Consider the following 19,249-nt stretch of genomic DNA (forward strand, 5'->3'; position numbering starts at 1 on the left):
GTATCTGTGTGTTGTCCATACGCCGCTGGCTTAATGAACTGTGTGGATGAATAATTAATAGTCTGATTAGTGTCTGTGTAATCTCATCAAGGCATGTGACATGACCGTCTGTGTCATTAGGTCTGATGCTACCATTAGTCTCTCAGCGTTGGTGCAATCAGGCCATATGGAGAAGAGAAGGGGAGCACATCTTTCATACGATTTCCCCTCAGAGGTTTGGTACACCAGAAGCGTCAATCACATTTTGGGGTCATGAAAACAGTTCTGGTATGAGAATGCACTGAGAAAAAGTCTCCATCCGAGTGTGTCTAAGTGTGGGTGATAATGAACAAGGCATACAGTGTGTTTGCCGGAGAGTTGTTTCTTTGTCCAAAGCAGACTGAGCCCCTGCTATAATCTGGGTTATCTGGCTGTAATCAGCTTAGCCCACTGCCACTCTCACTGCTGGTGCTGCTGGGTGAGTACTACGTTCTGTAGCTTTAGTCTGGTTCTGTCGTCACTGCCATACATACCTGTTGAAGTGCCTTAGAAGAAGAACAAACTAGCAGGGAAGTTCACTTTGCATGTAGAAGAGCTTGGAGGAGCGCAACTTTTAGAGTCTTTTGTGGGAGTGCTGTCCAAACTGTGGCCATGGCTGAGCGTCAAGAGACGGTTTCATCTGAGGGGACACCTGCTGCAGACACGTACCCCAGAAAGATACTGGAGTATATGGAAGGATTCCTCATCTCCAAGGTAACCAGGGATGCAGCCCACCTTTACTCAGGTTAAAGTTATTGACACAATAGAGTTTCCCCTCCTCAGCTTGAGGGTTGAGAGCACTCCAACATATTAAAGATACAAAGATATAGTTTCTTAAAAGTTAAAACGATTAGTTGAATAATCAATTAAGAAAATTAATTGTCAGGGTTTTTGATGCTTTTTTTTCCACACAAACATACCAGGTTACAGTTTTTCAATTGTGGGATTTGCTGCTTAATAGCTTTGTGTTTTAGACTTAGTTTTACAAATAAAAAGAAAGTGTTTTGAAGATGCCACCTTGGGGTTTCAAATATTGTAATGGGCATTCAATTCATTGAGAAAATAATTTAGATTAACCATAGAAAAATACACAAAGTGCTAATATAATGCAATTTTTGGTTTTATTTGTGGCCTTGTCACCAATTGAAGGTCAGTTCACTACACTTTTTATTTACTATTATCTAAACTATAATAGATACTGGATGATAAAGCTTTAATTGAATGATCCCAATCAACAAATTGCTGCAGGAGCAAATAGTAAAAGGAAACCGACAAGATAGGATAGTATAGTAAATGAATACATCAGAAGGTGTAAAGGGGAAGTGATAAAAATGAATTAATATAAGATATGCATGGTATGCAGAAAATGACTGATGCCCACAAATATATCAATGAAATACTTCAGCTACACTGTAAAGGACCAGATAGCGTGACAATTTGAATTGCTCTTTACAATATTTCGTCTTTTTAATCCTTTACTGTGCATGATAGTGACCTACTCAGCAGTGAGTAATGAAGCACCACAAGAAATGATCTACATGGATAATTCCTGTTGAAATAACTTTGAAGCATCATTATAGTGCTGTCCTTATTAGTGTAAATATAGTGCTATATGTGACTATAATCAGTGAACTCGAGGAGATTAATTGGTACTGCAGATATAGAGAACTGCATTCTACTCTACTCTGGTACATGAATGAGCTATTCTGTCTCCTCTCTCTCTGACCCAGACGGTTTTCTCCGCCTGTGAGCTGGGGGTGTTTGATGTGCTGCTGGCTGCGGAGCGCCCCCTGTCTGCAGAGGAGATCAGTCAGGCGGTGGGAGCCAGTCTGGATGGCACACAGAGACTACTGGCTGCCTGCACCGGCCTGCAGCTCCTTAACACACACCAGGACAATGGACGAGGTCAGCACACACACACACATTTGTTTAAAACAGTGAAAGAACATGAATGTGTGAAACTAGATAGAACTAAAAAACATTTACAAAAATGACCAATGAAACTCATAAGAGAAATTACAAACTAACATTTTTTCAGTCTTTTTTTAGTACCAAAATGTAATTTTTATTGTCAACTGCTGCACCACGTACGTCGTGCACACCTCCCACTCAGTGTCTGTCTGCCTCACAGACATAAAAGGTCAAACTTAGTCTCACACCTGCAGTGATTCATTCACAGTCATCTCTTCCTCTGTCTCTCTCCCACCACCTGTTTTAGTGTTTTACAGTAACACAGAGCAGGCCAGCGTCTACCTGACCCGCTCCAGTCCTGTATCCCTCTACCAGTCCATCCAGTACAGCTCCAGAACCATCTACCTCTGCTGGCACTACCTGACTGACGCTGTCAGGTCGGTACACTGAGCAGCTGAAACTATAAAAAAATTCTATTACCAAAATGAATCGTATAGGCTGCAAAATGTCAGAAAATGGTGACAAATTCACAATTTCCCTTAGAACAAGGTTATGCGCAACCAAAAGTGTTTGGTGTTTATGTCAATTACAATGATATAAAACACTGAAACACAGAAAACCTTACATATTCCTTACAGAGGCTGAATCCCGCTGTTTTTTAAATATTTTTTTTCTTGATGGATGACTTAAACAATTAATCAACGTTTGAAATTATTTTTCTGTCAGTTGATTAATTGACTAATCAAGCAGTTTCAGCACTATGTCAGACTTCAAGATGTCTGATAAACGAGTGTCTATGACAGAAACCTCAGTTCCCAATAGATACTGTATGTACCGGTTAACAGCTGGAGTATTATAAAAAAGGAAGGCTTCCTTCAAATTTTCTACATTTATATTACCTTTTATTAAACTCTAACTATAATGTGATTTGATACAATTTGTTAGTCCCTCGTGGGGTAAATTATCTTTGTTCCCTGTTGTTTGGTTGCAGGGCCATACAGTTTGTGTTGTGATATACAGGTACTATACCTTTAATATTGTATAAGAACATCCGTTGATGACCAAAGTATAATTTGAAAATGTAACTTGGGGACATAAAATGATACAGGGGGAGTTAAACCAAAAGAGCAAGCAACATTAAACACATAAATGGGTGCCATACCAGCTTTAAAAAAATACTGAAGACAATGCTTTTGTAAATTATGCACAAAGGATGTTATTCAATTAAATGAGCCAGCTAGGAAGAGTAAAACGACACACAGGTGGGCAGTGTGGAGCTGTGAGAACGGCAGGTTTGATTTGTTGCCGCAGGATGTGGATTACTGTCCTCCTTTTTTGTTTGAACAGTGTCTCAAGATGGATTTTAGTCTCATTGTTATGTCTGAGGGAGGACAGCCAGCAGCTCTCGAGCAGCGTTTGATGGATTTACTGTGGCTGAAGTCCAAATCTGTGAGAAGCACTGAAACAGATAGAAGTAAAGATTATATCTGAAGGGTAAAGGCTTGATCTAAATGATTAATTATTTTGAAATATGTGAATTTACTTAAAATAGAATATGATTGTGAATTCATGAGATGAAGCTGAAGCAGATTTTAAGCAGTGTAATGATCAATTTCTAGATCCCACATTTTGTACACTCACGTAGTGTCAAATAAGTCACACTCACAATATGTATAGCACTATATAATGTGGTTGTCATATATGAATATTTCTGTGTTCTAGAGAGGGAAGAAACCAGTATGAAAAGGCTTTTGGGGTCAGCTCCAACGACCTGTTTCAGGCTCTCTACAGGTAAGAAGCAGTCTTTTTCGAACACACACACACACACACACACACACACACAAACAGATGAATCACACATTCTTGCTCATTTATATTCCACCCCTGTCTCTCCATCTTAAGCCTGTCTGTCACTCTCTTCTCTCTTCCCTCTTAAAAAACGACTCGTGGGATTTATTAGGCGGCAGGGGATGTGTGAGACAGAGAGAGGGGGGGGTTGTGGGCAGTGATGTGAGGATGCTCGGAGCAGAGAGAGAGAGAGAGAATATATCTGCCTGCCATTGTCCTTGAGGTCTCGTGTGTTTATGGCATCTAGTGCCCACAGTTTTAACGCTTCACTGATCTGCTGGTCAGCAGTTTTCAGGGGTCACACACTCAAAGTTTCACACATTGTTCGCTAAGAGGTTTCGACCGGCCTGCCTGAGGCACCATAATGGACAACACTGGCAGTGTCCCAAAGCAACAGAGACTGTCAAAACTGAAACACAGAGGAATAACTCACTAAAACATCCTCCCTTCTCGTCCTCATCATGGCATGATTTGCACAACCATTTATACTTTGATGGGAGGGGATCTGATGCGCACAAATGGAAGATGAAACAGATGTTAAAATGCACATTTCCGTTATTATTTTACATCTGAACCATAAAATGAAATGTACCAGCACCAATGTGCAGATGTACGAATGAACACCACTGCAGCAGAAAGTAAAAACTGTGAAATTTGACATTTCTTTGCATATGAATGCATTTTGTCTTCTTTGGATTTTTATGTTTTGTGTGTTGCTGGTTGTGGGGGCTTCTGCATAAGTTAAATTATCTCTGCATTTGCCATTTTTGATTCATATTTGTTCTCGCAACCTTTTGAAAAGCAGCTGATGATCTCACAAAAACCGCCTCATGTCATCAACACACATATTGTAATGCACCCTTGTGCAGATGAATTTGCAATTCAGCTTTTAATTGATTGAAAATGAAAATATCCTACAAGAAAAATGTCAACACCTGCGCACAACTGATTTAATGGGGAGTAGCAGTTGTTTGTCCCCGCTGATTTCCCCTGTGAGTACTGGGGGTAAATTAGCAAGGGGAAACAACCACCGAAGTCATTCACTGCGGTCTCAGAGCGGTGTAGCAGCAGCAGGATGATTCCAAGCCGGCTGGATGACTCAGACTCCTGTTTACTCATCGCCATTTAACCAGCCGTGTGCAGCACCTGAATAATTTACAGCCAAGTCCCGTCTACAGCTTCAATTCTCATACTGGAGAAAGCTGAGAAGATTTGGAGTGAAGACTGGCAAGAGAGAATGGATTTTAGAGAGCTTTTGAGATTCAAACATATACAAGACACATAGAAAGAAGTTTTATTAGATGACTACTTATTTTGTCTAGATGTGTCTGATGGTTTCAACCTTCACAGATGACTGTAATCTTTATGTAATTCATGTAATTTAAAACGTTTCTGTATTTCAAACATGTAGGCTGAGGGGTTTGATACTGAAATGGTTGTAATGCTTCACTTGATGGGGTCATCACCTGAATTCCTAGTGTCAATTAAAATAACTAAAGCTAGAGCATGATGTACAGAAGGAAACATGTCATGTGAAAAATGTAGTCTATGGACTGATAGATGGAACAGTTAATAACATGGTAATAAATGTAATATTTTTACATTATAATGTACGACAATAAGTATATTTACAATAAGTAGGCCTTTGTTTACTCATTGTTTTGAATACAACGAGTAAGGACACTTCTATTCTATCAATGATTAGGTTTACATGTTTGTTTTTTTACTTTATTGCAATGTTTCTTTCATCATCTTCCAGACAATTGCACATTTTTACACTTGTTTATGCAAGATAAATTAATAAATAACAAAATAACAAAGATACACAAAACTAAACCAAAAACTAAACGAAACAAAATACACAAAACAAAACAAGCAAAAGTGTAGGAAAGGAGGGATTTGGATTGGTACGTATGTGGAGGAGAACCTGCTTATTACAAATCTTGGGCTGGATTGAAATGATGTTATTTTATGGAGTTTATCTTTGGATAAATCTTATTACATTTTGTCATATGATCTCCGATTGGTTTACATGGTTGGACATATTCTGCTTACAAACCTGGATAATCTTTTATTCTGGTCATGAAACCTGGGTTATCCTAACGCTGAAAAAATGCACGAAGTGTACTAATCACAACATATTATTTTGGCAATTAGTATACTACTTTGTATTGACAAAAATGTATACAAGATGTGCGCTGACAAAAGCACAGCAACTTTGGAAAACTAACTCCTATTTAAAAAGTATGTAAGCCACAATACTTAGAATTTGAAAATGTCCTGCATGCTTTGGCACCCTCCTGTGGTGGTATCAACAGTAACAGTAACAGTGGATGAGAGAGAGCGGAAACAAATGGACAGAGAGGACGCATGAACTGCACCAGTTTTCAATAAGATTTTTCTACAAATAAAGAGAAACAAAATTTATTTTTCGATCTCCAAGATGTTTCTGGATGTGTCTTCAAAAATTCTCTATTTTGGTAGAGGTGAAAGCATAGTCAAAGTGCACAATACTTGTCAGTCTTTTCTTCTATTATTGTTGGTAATGGAGAGGCTAAAGCATCAAGACAGCTGTAAAACACACAGCAGTGATCACGCAGCCATGAGCCATAACTCAGCGGGTACAGATATGACAGAGACCTGCGGGGATGTTGAGGAGAACACAACATGTCTGTGCAGAGAGCAGACAGATCTCAGACCACCATGATGTTATAACGATGTATTTTAAGGACAGAGACGAACCAGGTTGAGCATCTTTTCCTCAATATGACTGGAGACAGGATGAGATCGCCGTGTGCATGTAAATGCACTCAATCAGGGACAAAACGGGCTGCAGATGTTATTTGTTGGGGGGCATTCGATAACTTGCGTCCCAAAATGTCCTCAAATTAAAGCTGACAGTCTGCTGTTTGGCCTCACAGTCATTTTCATCTTTTCACATCGGATGTAATCAGAGTCTGAAGCCGCAACATTGAGTCACTTTCAAAGTTCCTCTGGAGGTCACTGTGTCATCTGAAGTTGGTTCGTGTATCAGATGGCTATCACTTTGCTGCAGTGAAGTTTGGGTGAATACAATTCTAGTGTTACAGATCAGAGGATGCTCAGTGTGTGTGTGTGTGTGTGTGTGTGAGTGTAGCCCCATGGCAGGGCCGGGTGCTGGTTGATGAGGTGGAGATTCCTCAGAGCAGCAGCAGTCACCACAGGCTCTTCTGTTCTGCTGCAGCCTGTCTCTCTCTCACACACACTGTGTCGCCACGGGGAGAAACTTTGTAGATGAGGAGAGGCACTGTGTGTGTGTGTGTGTGTGTGTGTGTTTGTCTGTTTATTGTGGACATAGAGCAAGAAAAACCTTAGTGACAGCTTACAGAAATGATAAAGAAAGTTTTGCCTCAGTAGAGCGCTGCAGGGATGACATATTTTTGTAGGCCAACCTGGAAGTTGGAATAACACTGGTTCCCTCGACAAAAAGCCAATGGGATTTTTCCATTGGGTTTTGGATTATTGCAGAAAATAAACTCTGTGGCCAACAGACTTTTATGATACTTACACGTTTTGTTCAGCAATATAATCTCCACAAATGAACACCTCCTTTATGATTTTTGAAGTGTGATTGCAACCAACAGAAGTAAAAAGCTAACGCTAACGAACTACACCACGGTCGCATGATTTCACGTCACCTCCACAAAGCTAAAGGCGGACTAGCCGAACACTCAACATGTTCTCATCCCAACTCATCACATACCGCCGCTGTAGTACATGGCTTGGTTGAATACTCGATTCTGATTGGTCAATCATGGCATTCTATGGTCTGTTATTTCTCTATAGCGGTCAGCGGTCTCCTGGATGAAAGCCTTGTGTTTGTTGGACCCATCCTCCTACCCTCCTGCCCGGCCTGTGTGTCTCTTTTGCTTTTTAAACTACGTCACCACACTCCTGGCGCACTTTCTCTGAGCACTTACTATTAAATTGTAGTTAATGGAACGCCCGGTGCGTTTCATACCAGCGCTAAAGGGAGCCATGTGCTAAAGTACCAAACGCCAACGGCCGCAACCAAGCCTCTGTATTTAACGCCCTGGGAATGAGAATGGGCTGGAACACTAGTCCACTTGTTAGCAACAGCCTTTTTTAAGACACGTAAGAGCTTAAAAAGTCACGAATGGGGTATTTTTTTATGTATTATATGTAGTAAAACAAGAGGTTAAAATCTCTGAAGCTTGTGTTAACCACAGACCTTATTTCAGGCATCTAACTAAAATCACATTGACTTCCAGACGAGGGAACCGGAAGTGTTAAAATACTAACTCATTTAAGGTTTTAGGACTCATTTCTGCAGCACTCTATACACAGAGACTTAAATGAAAGAGAGGCTGTACTGAGAGGACTGACTGTTTTGTCTCTGTGTGCGTGTGTAGGTCTGATGAAGAGATGGTGAAGTTCATGCAGTTAATGAACTCCATTTGGAACATCTGTGGTAAAGACGTGGTCACGGCCTTTGACCTTTCGCCTTTCAAGATCATCTGCGACCTTGGAGGTAAGTGTGTGTGTGTGTTTATCCAGTCACCCTATCTAATTTCCATAAGGTTGCGGGTTCATAGTCATTAACATTTAAAATAGTTGCCCTCATGCGTTAACTATAGAGACAGCTGGCTAAGCCACACACATATTAATACAGTAGTGTGTGTGTGCACAAAAATGCACAACACGTGCAGTCAACTGTGACCTTTATTATTATACCCCCCTCCAGCCTCTCGGAGTTAATGACTCTTTGTAAATCAGTCAACCCTTCCAACACACGCACACACACACACACACACACACACACACACACAACTAACTCAAAGTCACCTACACCCAGAGTTTCCCTCATACTGTCAGAGATTCATTGTTTCACTGTTGCCAAGTTCTAACATTACTGTGTATATCTGTATGAAAAAAAAAATATTTTTTCTTTTAGAGCTGAACAAACACAACAATACAACAACAGATATAGTGTAGAAACACAAACTTAACAAGGCCAGAGTTGTGTTTTTTTGTTGTTTTGTTTTTTCAGATAGTAATTTGATTGAATATCGTAATGGCCCAGGTCCAGGAATCACTGTTAGTCATAGTTCATATGTAAATTTCATACTCATGTACTTGTTTCATAGCTGAGACGGAAAGTTGTCAATAAAAATACTTGAGCTGAAAACAAAAAAAGGTGTTCACAGAGAGTTGGAGGCAGCAGAGCAGTTTAACCTGCTGAGAACAAGCGAAGTATCCAACAATGTCTGTCACAGTGGGCAACTTCTGTGTGGTCTGGGAGTTGTGTGTGTTTTTGTCGTAGAACTTGACAACCAAGAGAATAAAGACATGTAATAGTTGTCCTGTATTTGCGGCATTTCAGTTACATAGTGTACTTAACAATCTAAGAACAATGATTTGTCATAAAACTGTATTAATGTGGACATGGCCCTAGTACGCATTACTAATTGGTTTAATGTGATTTTGCATATAACCTGATCCTGAAAGATAAGACATATGCAAATGCTTATCAGTAAGGGAAAATATGTAACTCCAATTTGCTGCAGACTAATGTTGCTTCCATCCATTGTTCCATAGAAAGACTGAACTGAACAGCTCTGAATGTAAAATGTATGAATGTGAAGAAAGATATTGAAGCATAGTCAGTCTACTTTGAAAGATGAAAAGGTAGCTCCCTGATCGCCTCTGTGTGTTCTTCTTTGTCAAATACGATTTATTTATAAAGTGCCTTTGAACAGAGGATGTCTCACAACATGGTTTACACAGGGAGCAAAGGGCAGAAGGATAAAAAAGAAAGGAACAAAATGAGACTGAACAAACACGACATGAACTCAACAATGTGAGTTCAAAGAAATGAATCTTCTGTTGTCAGAGGAGTTTTCATCTCTTGCTGGAAGCGTCATGATGAGAATAATAGGGGAGAAAGCTTTTGTCTGGGAGACGTTCTTTTTCATTTTGAACAGAGAGCTGAACATTGTCTCCACTCATGCACTCCTCTATCTGTGAAAAATAGTAGATGATGGATAATAACGTTGCAGTAATGGGACAGGAATAATGTTGAATAACGTCGAAAAACACAGAATCCACACTGTGTTAAATCAGGTTGGAGGTTGAGATACAAGCATCGTACAGACACTATAACGCAGACTGAATGTATTTTAGTTTAACATTGAAATGGGTTAAAGTTCCTCAACATTTATGAAAAAAAAGAAAGCCGAGACAAAAAAACATGTTGCGTAGAAGCAGTTATTTTACATACAGAAGTGAGTCATAATTTTTCATCACTGCAACATTTGGGCTCAGTCAGGCAAAGAAATGGCAAGCGGCTCACTGTACCGACACTATTTGACACCCGTGGGTGGCCACCTCCTGTGTGTGACACCTCAGCTGACCACACAGGGGAGCTGTGAAGCCACTAAAAGCACAAACGCATACACACACAGTAGACACACATCCAGGGCAGCCCTCCTGTCTTCTCCTTCCTTTCCTCTGTGACCGTCTCAGCATGCGGTTTGTGTGTTCATGTTTATGTATTAAGGTGCACCACCACCACCTAAAGGAGTGTGCATGTGGACAGCAGGAGTGTGAAGGGAGAGACTGCAGTGTCCCATTAAGACTTTGTCTCTCACACAGCAGCTGTTGTGTCTGAACACACCTGCTGCTCAGGTGCTCTGCCTGTCTGTCTGTCTCTCTGTCTGTCTGTCTGTGTGTCCTACTTTCTGCCAACTTTCATCTTTATCATTGATATGGTGAAGGTGGTTTGTACTACACTGGCCGTCTGTGGGAAGCCCTTCACCTATAGCTTTATTTAAATGTGACATTTAACACGCACTTCACTGGTATGTTTGGTCTAAAAAAGAATAATCAACTTAAAGGTTACTGCCGCTCTAAGGAAATTATATTCATGGTGCCGAAGCCTTTTTTCAAGTAAACAGCAATCTGCCTCATGCTGCTACATGTAACAAACACAGCCAGAAAAAAAGTATTTACATAATTTACGTTAGAAAAATAATATGAATCATGATACCACAATGGAAGCATATTCCAAATGAATGCATTCAAGCAGTGCGACTGTGGCTCAGGGCATAGAGCAGATTGTCCTTTAACAACAAGGTTGACAGTTCGATGCCCATTTCCTCCTCAGACAGGAGGATTGAACTGTCGAAGTGTCCTTGAGCGAGACACTAAACCTCAAGTTGCTCCACATGTCAAATGTCATGTACTATGTGTATGTGACATAAAAAAAAATTAAAAAAATTTAAATGTATAATATGCAGGAATTTCCTAAAAACAATGTATAGATACAAAAACAATTCCTCTCAATCATCACTTATGACCCACTAGAAGTGTGTGGTGCTGTCTGTATCTGCAGAGACCCTGCAGCCTTCTGCCTGTTATCTCTTTTCTTTTTAGTTTGCTAACTAAAACTAACTAACAGAGTTAGTTGTGTGCTTATTTGTGCTTTAGAACGTAACCGCTATGAAATAATCAGAAAGCGATGTATTTCTCGGATTCACTACTTTGTCCTCTCTTCATTCACTCTGTAGCTCGTTTGACCATCACTGCTTTGTCTCTCCCTCCCTCACTCATTGTGCCGAGGAGGAGTGGCCGACTTTGAATGCCGTGTGTTTACAATCACCAACCTGACAAATGTACCATATTATACCTTTAAACATAGTAAAAGTAAACAAGAATTGGGTAAATGTACTCAAGTGTTAAAGTACTAATAGTATATAATAGAGATAGATAGAAAGTAGCCTATAGATAGATAGAATAGTCTGTTACAGTCTCTCCAACAAACACAAGACTTTCATCCAGTATGTGAAACCAACAATATGTTGTCTTTGTGTTCACAACATTAAGTTTCACTATCACTTTACAAAGGTAGTATCTTTCTAATGGTTTGGGTAAAACCATGATGTTTTTTCCTAAACCTAAAGTGGTTTTGTTGCTAAGCAAGGGCTTTTGTTTGAATTCACAACGTATTTACTGCGACCGTCATAGTTTGACTCACTGGGCTTCCCCTAACAAAGTGTCAGTATTGTGACGAGTTGGCATGACAATGTGTTGCTTTAAGCAGGGAATGAACCTGAGGCACAGGTAGAAACACAGTTTAAACAAGGTTCAGGAAGTGTAAACTAGGGTTTAGTTTGGCTGAGGCGTTAGTAGCTACCACATTGACGAACTGAACAATCTGGAGAAGACTGGCGTGTAGAGCCGGGTAGATATACTGCAGGAGCTTGATGACTGGATGGCTCTCAGGTGTGCAGGTTGATTGGCAGCAGGAGTGGAATGGAGTGCCATGCCCAGACAGAGAGAGAACAAACAGCGGATCAACAGACCATTTTGTTATATTATTAAGCAGTTTCATTTATAGTAATCATTATTATTTGTTTTGCAGGTAAAAGCTTGTTCAAAAAAGTAAATTGTTTATCAACTGATCATTTATCGAGTGATAATAATTGGAAATATTCAGTTTTACTCCTGTAAATGCCCACGTCTTTCAAACTCTATACTCCATTTTAACGCAGGGTTTCTGTTAAAAATTTGAAGTCTGAAGCTTAAGCCGAGATAACCCTGATTGCATATTGACAAAGCTCCTCCAGAGCCACGGTGGCACATTATACAACTGTTTTTACAGGATGAGGAATAAGGAATACTCCCCATTATAAGTTAACTGACCTTAATATGTAAAGTCAGTGGAGGTGAATAAGTTTGATGCAGACGTTGTCACCAGTATCCAGCTGCTGACACATTACAAATAAGCCTACATATTCATATATGTCTACTACATATAGCCAATATTCTACGATTTATCCATCCAAAACATACATGTAGTGGTGAAATACAATAGATTTTTTAGTTTTTTTAATCAAACAGTCACACATATGCACAAATGCATGAATATCGAAGGACATACAGATAAAGTAAACAGACAGAAAACATACAAATGCAGAAAGAAAAACACAACAATAACATACAACAAATATAACAGACTGTAACAGTCATGAACGCCTATCAAAGGATTCCATTAACAAACTGAGACAGCCAGGTTAGCTCGGGGTCTTTTACAGCGTGTTGTGTTTGGTTTTGCTCCTCCTCGCTGCTCTTTGATTTTTCTCCTCTGCTAACCCCTGTTTGATGTGAGAGTATCTGTGTGTGTGTGTGTGTGTGGGTGGGTGTTTGCGTGTGTGTGTGTGTGAGAAAAAGTCTTGTACAAATACTGACTGGTACAGTAGCAGCAGGTCGTGTGGGGAGGAAGGCTCCATCGGGCTTGACAGTTTGCCTTGTACACACACACACACCTACACACAGGTCTGGTTTGGTTTTGTAGGTTTCTCAAAGTGAGATCCTTTGATCGTGTATTCCACCTCACTGCCTTCCCATCACTCCATCCCATTCATACATTCTTCATCCACCTCTTTCTCTATCTGCCTCATACTCTTCCTCTCCCTCTGTTTTAAATTCACTTTGCTTGTGAAGCTAGTTTGTGTTTTGCATGTGAAGCACGGACGCTGATAATAATTCTGCCAACGCATCAAGGTGAAATATTCATAATTTCACAGTAAATCCTTATTCCGCCCGTGTTTATGTGCTCTTTTTCTACTCATATCATCAGGTCTTACCTCTGCCCTACAATGAGTTACAGTTTTCTCTATAAGGAGGACAGTAAGCAGAACAACACTAAGAGTCCATGGTCATAGCAGATATGTGAGGCTGAGCTAAATGGTAGTGTCAGCATGCCAACATGTGCAGGTATAATGTCAGAGTGTTATCTCCTTCGTGTGATGTCACTAATGAGGCAACATGTCGTGCAACGTTGGCATAAATACATCCATGAGTGAACAGCGGACGTGGCCAAATAACCTTGCTACCAGGACTTTATACTTGTTTACATGTACAGTTACTCTTCCAGTATATTGAGGAACAGAGGTGCCAGAAGGCGCTACGGAGGTCACTGCTACCTTATCCAACACTCCCAAGACACAGACCGTCGCCAATGTCGCCGGTATTTGATTGAGTGTGTGTGTGTGTGTCCCAACCTGCCCACTGGCCTTGACAGCACTTCAATTGTATTTTTGTGTTTTCCTCTGGACAGAGATTTTTTTTAAAACAGTGCTTATGTGGGCAGGATTGTTTTTGAGAGCAAACACAAACTAATGCTAACAACAACAACATTAAACATAAAGTAAAGCTGAGGCTGATGACATGTTTTGCAGGTATTTGGTCATAAACATACTAATGAATTATTGGACAAAATACAAATTTAACCTGATGATGACACTAAATGAAAAGTTGGAAGATCCCCAAAGTACTATAATTCATCCTCCGGGGACCATAAATATCTGTACCAAATTTAGCTACAATCAAACCGACGAGTTGTTAAGACATTTCAATAAAAAACAAAAATGTGAACCTCATGGTGGCGCTGCAGGAAGTCAGGGGATCACCAAAGTCAGTATGATTCATTCCCTGGGGACCATGCATATGTACCAAATTCCATCGCAATCCCTCCAATAGTTGTTGAGATATCTCAGTCTGGACCAAAGTGGTGGAGCAGACCGACTGCAATCATGCAGCGAGCATGGATAACTAGAATTATCGCTTAGCGGTTGTATGCCTCCGCCAACAAGTCAAGTTGCAGTTTACGTCCATGTCTGTCCAAAATGTCATCACTTTATAATTTTATCCTGATTTTCCTTTATCCTAATTAGTATATGAATTATGGCCCAAAATGTACTTTGAGGTCGACCTCAGCGACCTTGACCTTTGACGTCCAAATTCTGATCAGTTCAACCTTGAGTCCAGTTGGATATTTGTGCCAGATGTAATGAAATTCCCTCCTGAGATATAACGTTCAGGAGAATGGTACGGATAGATGGACAACCTGAAAACATTATGCCCCAGGCCACGGCTGTCACCGGCGTAAATTGTGTGTCTGTGTTTGCTTTTCCTTAGATTAGATTCCTCAGTAGGATTCCTAGATAGCAAGCTCTGCCCTGTTTCTGTATAAAGCATCTGCGTCTCAGTCACTCTATATTCAGTTCAATCCAGTCTGCTTTATTGGCATGAATGTTAGATGAACCATATTCCCAAAGCCGCCACATACATCTGAATACAACTCATGCAGATTAATAATGGGTAGATACCCGAAAGCATCTGTTCCACTCGTGTGACTCCGTGTGCTGTGTGTGTTTGTGTGCATGGTGTGTGTGAGTGATGCTCTACCTTGTTAATGAAGGTTGCGTGCATTCATTCAACTTCACTTAGCTCTGTCTCTTTCTCTCTCCAGGCTGCAGTGGAGCATTAGCCAAGCAGTGCACGTCAGCCTACCCAGAATGCACTGTGACGATCTTTGACCTCCCCAAGGTGGTGCATATGTCGAGGGAACACTTTGTCACTGGGGCCGACCAGAGGATAAGCTTCCACGAAGGTAACGCCGTTGCAAATTGACTGATCCCTTGGCATTTATAATGCAGTGGTGAGACAGTGAGTTTAGTCTTCGAACCTGTTCCGAAAACTTTAATGACGGTTGAAAGTTTCGGAGTCGGTGTGTAAACATGGTTAACACAACATGAGGTTGTATTTATTTTTAAAGTGTGACAATTTTGGACGAAAAATACAGACTTGGTGTGCAAAGAACGTAAGGCTGGTGTTGACATTTTTCTTATTGACAACAAATAATCCCAAACCAACAATAAATTGATTCCACTAACGAGTCTCGACTGTGTAGCAAAAGCTCGATATAGCTTATTCCTGTACTGCAGCGTAGTTTATTTTGATTCAATCCCACAAAATCCTGGTGCCGTAAATACTCAGTGCACCACACCTGTTCCTGAAAAGAGTCCCCGCCAATGCACCATTTACTCCTGTGTTTCCAACACAATATATATTATATATATAAAAGTGCTCTTGGATTTATATCTTGAGATTTTCCACATGATAAAACATGTTGTGTGTGCTTGCTTTCAGAAGAATAAGTGCAGATCTAAAAGTGCGAGCTTTGAATCCCGGATGAATTCCACCAGTGAATACTTTGAGATATGGTTTTGGCGTGGTTTCAGTCTGTCTGCCACCGTCAGTCTTGTTTCATTCTAAAAACATAGAGAGAAATTAGAAAACATCTTTTGAAGACATTTTCTTTCATTAATGATGTAATGTCAGAGACGTTGAGTGTATGTAGATTTACCTGCAATTCAGTTCCATGTGTGTGTGCAGAGTATTCAGTTACTATATAGTCACGTACAACTCTGAGCAGATAAAGACACTGTTGATGCTGTCTCCATCCTCCTGCTGAACTGATGCTATTGGACTGAAAATATTCTGTCGATTTATACCTCACGCTTTGTTGTGCCGGCTCTCCTACAAAGCAGCTAATGTGGAAATAAAAAGTTCACAGCAGCCTGCGATCTTGAAAACCCAGAGCCAAAATCGATTCCTTACTCTCCTGCTGCTCTCAGAGCCTTGGTGGTGTTGAACACAACAGGAGCTGTAACACGGAAAACATGAAAAATGAAATGTAGTGAATTTGTCTCTATTTTTTTTTTTATGTGTGCAGACGTCTGTGTGCTTTATTGCATAGTAATTTGAAATATTGTGGTCACACAATTATAATGGACGGCAAGGACATGTAATTGAATGAGGGACAAGCATACATACTCTAATTTTATTACTGTTTGTACAGGGTAAATTATAGCTGGAAAGGGTATATGCATTTGACATAATGTGATTACAACAGACATCACCTCGATGTATTAATTATATTTGTAACCACTAATTGAATCAGTTTCTTATTACTGGAAGGCTTGTCAACAGAATTAATAATTACGTGAAATAATTAACAGTGTCTCAGGAATTCAGTGCATTTGAACTATGCATATGGATGTGTGTGTGTTGTGTGTGTGTTTAGGAGACTTCTTCAAAGACCCCGTGCCAGAGGCCGACCTCTACTTCCTCGCCAGAATCCTCCACGATTGGACAGACGAACGATGCATTGAGCTACTCAGTAGAGTCTACAAAGCCTGCAAACCAGGTCTCTGTGTGTGTGTGTGTGCGTGTCTTTGAGTGTGAGCGGGATGATTTTTTCTTTTCCCTCCTTGAAATGAGATGGCAGATTGTATCCCACAATGCAGCTGATCCCAGAAAAATCTGTCCTTGTGACTTTGATCAAAGACAGACGCACACATGCACAAAAGCAGCAGGCGTTATCAGGAGGCAGAAAACCCTCTCATGTGTTTCTATGATAATGTGCATCTGTGATGGTGTGTACATAAGAGGAAGGAAGAAAAACAAAGAAAAAAACTAAGTAGGGAAGCCTAGTTACACTGGAGAAAGAAAACAACCTGTCGTAGTTTCTCAGACAGCAAGACATTTTGACAGGACCAGCATGGGTGTTAGTAACAACGTTAATAATGTCTCTGTTCCAGCAATTATTGCAGTGCAATGCAGCAATTAACAATGATATTAGTTACACCTATGTTTGCACAAGTTAAGATGTCTAATTTTTATCAATTCTGCCAAACAACAAAGCTAGCCAAGCTTTGTCAGGACACTCGTCGAACAGTCGGAGAAGGAGAGAAAGAAACAAAAAGAGAGAAAACAACAAGTAGAAAGGACCAAACAAAGCTGACCTCTTGGTCCGTCCCGCAGGAGGTGCTGTGTTGCTGGTGGAGGCGTTGCTCCACGAGGACGGCTCCGGCCCAGTGACGGTGCAGCTCTACTCCCTGAACATGCTGGTGCAGACGGAGGGCAGAGAGAGGACAGCTGCTCAGTACGCTGCTCTGCTGGCTGCCGCCGGCTTCACCGCCATCCAGCACCGCCTCACTGGGAAGATCTACGACGCCGTGCTGGGACGCAAAGAGACATGAGGCCGACAGATAAGGCTATACTCTACTGTGCCAGGACTGAAAACTCACACCACCTGGAAAAAAGAAATTCTTCTATTTTTGGATTTCTTCTTAAATGTCACCCTAAGTTTGTTCAAATAAAAAAAAGTTTCTCAAACTGTATTACACCACGTTCTGCTTTTTCACTGAACCTACAGGACCTATGAAATATTCAAACCGAGGCCCGTTTTTATGGCTGCTCAGTTATTCTGGACTGTTGTGCATCATTTTAAATACATTTCCTGTAAATCAGCATATTTTGTGTATCTGTCTCTGGAAACTTAGGGAACTAAAATAAAATTCTTTGCTATGTGCAATGCTTGGCCTCAAAACATCAGTTTGTAATGTCAGTGGTCAAGATGACTGATGACTGACCAGTTAGTATAATTACTGGCCTGTTGGCAACCTTGAATAAATGTGGTTGTTGAATAGACTGTAACCCAAAAAACAAAAACCTACAGCATTTATATTCTGCTAGTTTGCAAGGTGAGCACATCAACTATCTGTAATGTATTTTTAAGGGGATATTCTCAAAGAAATGTTTTAATTCTGAAAAGTCAAGGAATCTCTGTCTGTCTGTGTGTCCTTCACTTATCTCAAGAACTGTTCATCCAATCTACTTCACACTTGGCGGGTGTATTACTGGGGACCCAAAGATGTGCAGTGTTGAAGTTGGTGCAATTTGGACACGTGACACATTCAATATTAATAAACTTTGAATAAACAAGCGAACAGGCTCTGTGCAGCAGAGTGCCTCAGAGTTCTGCTGACGAGCAGAGCATGTTTTCTGCGGCGGGATTTTACAGATGAGGCGGCTCATTGACTACAGTTCACTTTCACTGTTGGATGCTGGACATACTAACATTACAACCGAACTATTCTACACTTTCCTGGAGTCAACAAGCGCCGAGCTTCATGCTGGTTGTTGTAATTTTCCCTATAAAAGCTAGACAGTTAGCTAACGTTGTGAAGTCCTCCCATAAAAACAAAGCTGACTCTGAAAGTTTCACCACTGTAATGAGAACATAACTTTGGACAAAGAAACTCAGAGTCAAATGGAAATCAATGCTTATTATTTCCACCTGTGCTTGTTAACAAGATTTGCAGCAAAATAAAAATACTTTTTTTCAGATACAGCTCCAAATAATTGGTAAAACCAAGTACTTACGGCCAAATGGTGTTCACGGCAACAGTGTGAGAAGAGTTGTTGCAGCAGAAGTAGTTAGTCTGCATGACTCATTAGCACTAAGGGAAAGTCACAGCGTTACAGCCTGTTCTCATTCCCAGGGCGCCAAAATAACGAGGATTTGTAGTGGTCGTTACAACGTATCATGTGTTCTGTGCATTACGGTACAATCAGCTGTTCCTTCGTGTCCCTTGTTCACAACTTTCAGTGTCATTTTCCCTGTACAGACGTAGTGATTTTAAGCCCAGCCATGTATTTCTTTCCTAAACCTAACTACAGTGGTTTTGTTGCCTAATCCTAAAATGACCCCAAGGGTAACTATAGTGGTTTGATGCCAAAAATAAAGTAATGCCAATGGGCTTGACAAAGCGGCGGTATG

General features: G+C 40.5%; 1 protein-coding gene across 1 annotated transcript; it reads left to right on the plus strand.

Annotated features, from left to right (window-relative positions):
• Positions 1-150: 150 nt before the first annotated feature.
• Positions 151-17,703, plus strand: asmt (acetylserotonin O-methyltransferase). Its single transcript, XM_037790188.1, has 8 exons — positions 151-732; positions 1,749-1,923; positions 2,237-2,366; positions 3,652-3,720; positions 8,190-8,308; positions 15,092-15,232; positions 16,709-16,831; positions 17,449-17,703. The coding sequence occupies exons 1-8, from the start codon at positions 631-633 to the stop codon at positions 17,664-17,666; spliced, it is 1,077 nt and encodes a 358-aa protein (XP_037646116.1). The 5' UTR covers positions 151-630; the 3' UTR covers positions 17,667-17,703.
• The last annotated feature ends 1,546 nt before the right edge of the window (positions 17,704-19,249 follow it).

The sequence above is a fragment of the Sebastes umbrosus genome, chromosome 13, assembly GCF_015220745.1.
Source record: "Sebastes umbrosus isolate fSebUmb1 chromosome 13, fSebUmb1.pri, whole genome shotgun sequence".
Lineage (NCBI taxonomy): Eukaryota > Metazoa > Chordata > Actinopteri > Perciformes > Sebastidae > Sebastes > Sebastes umbrosus.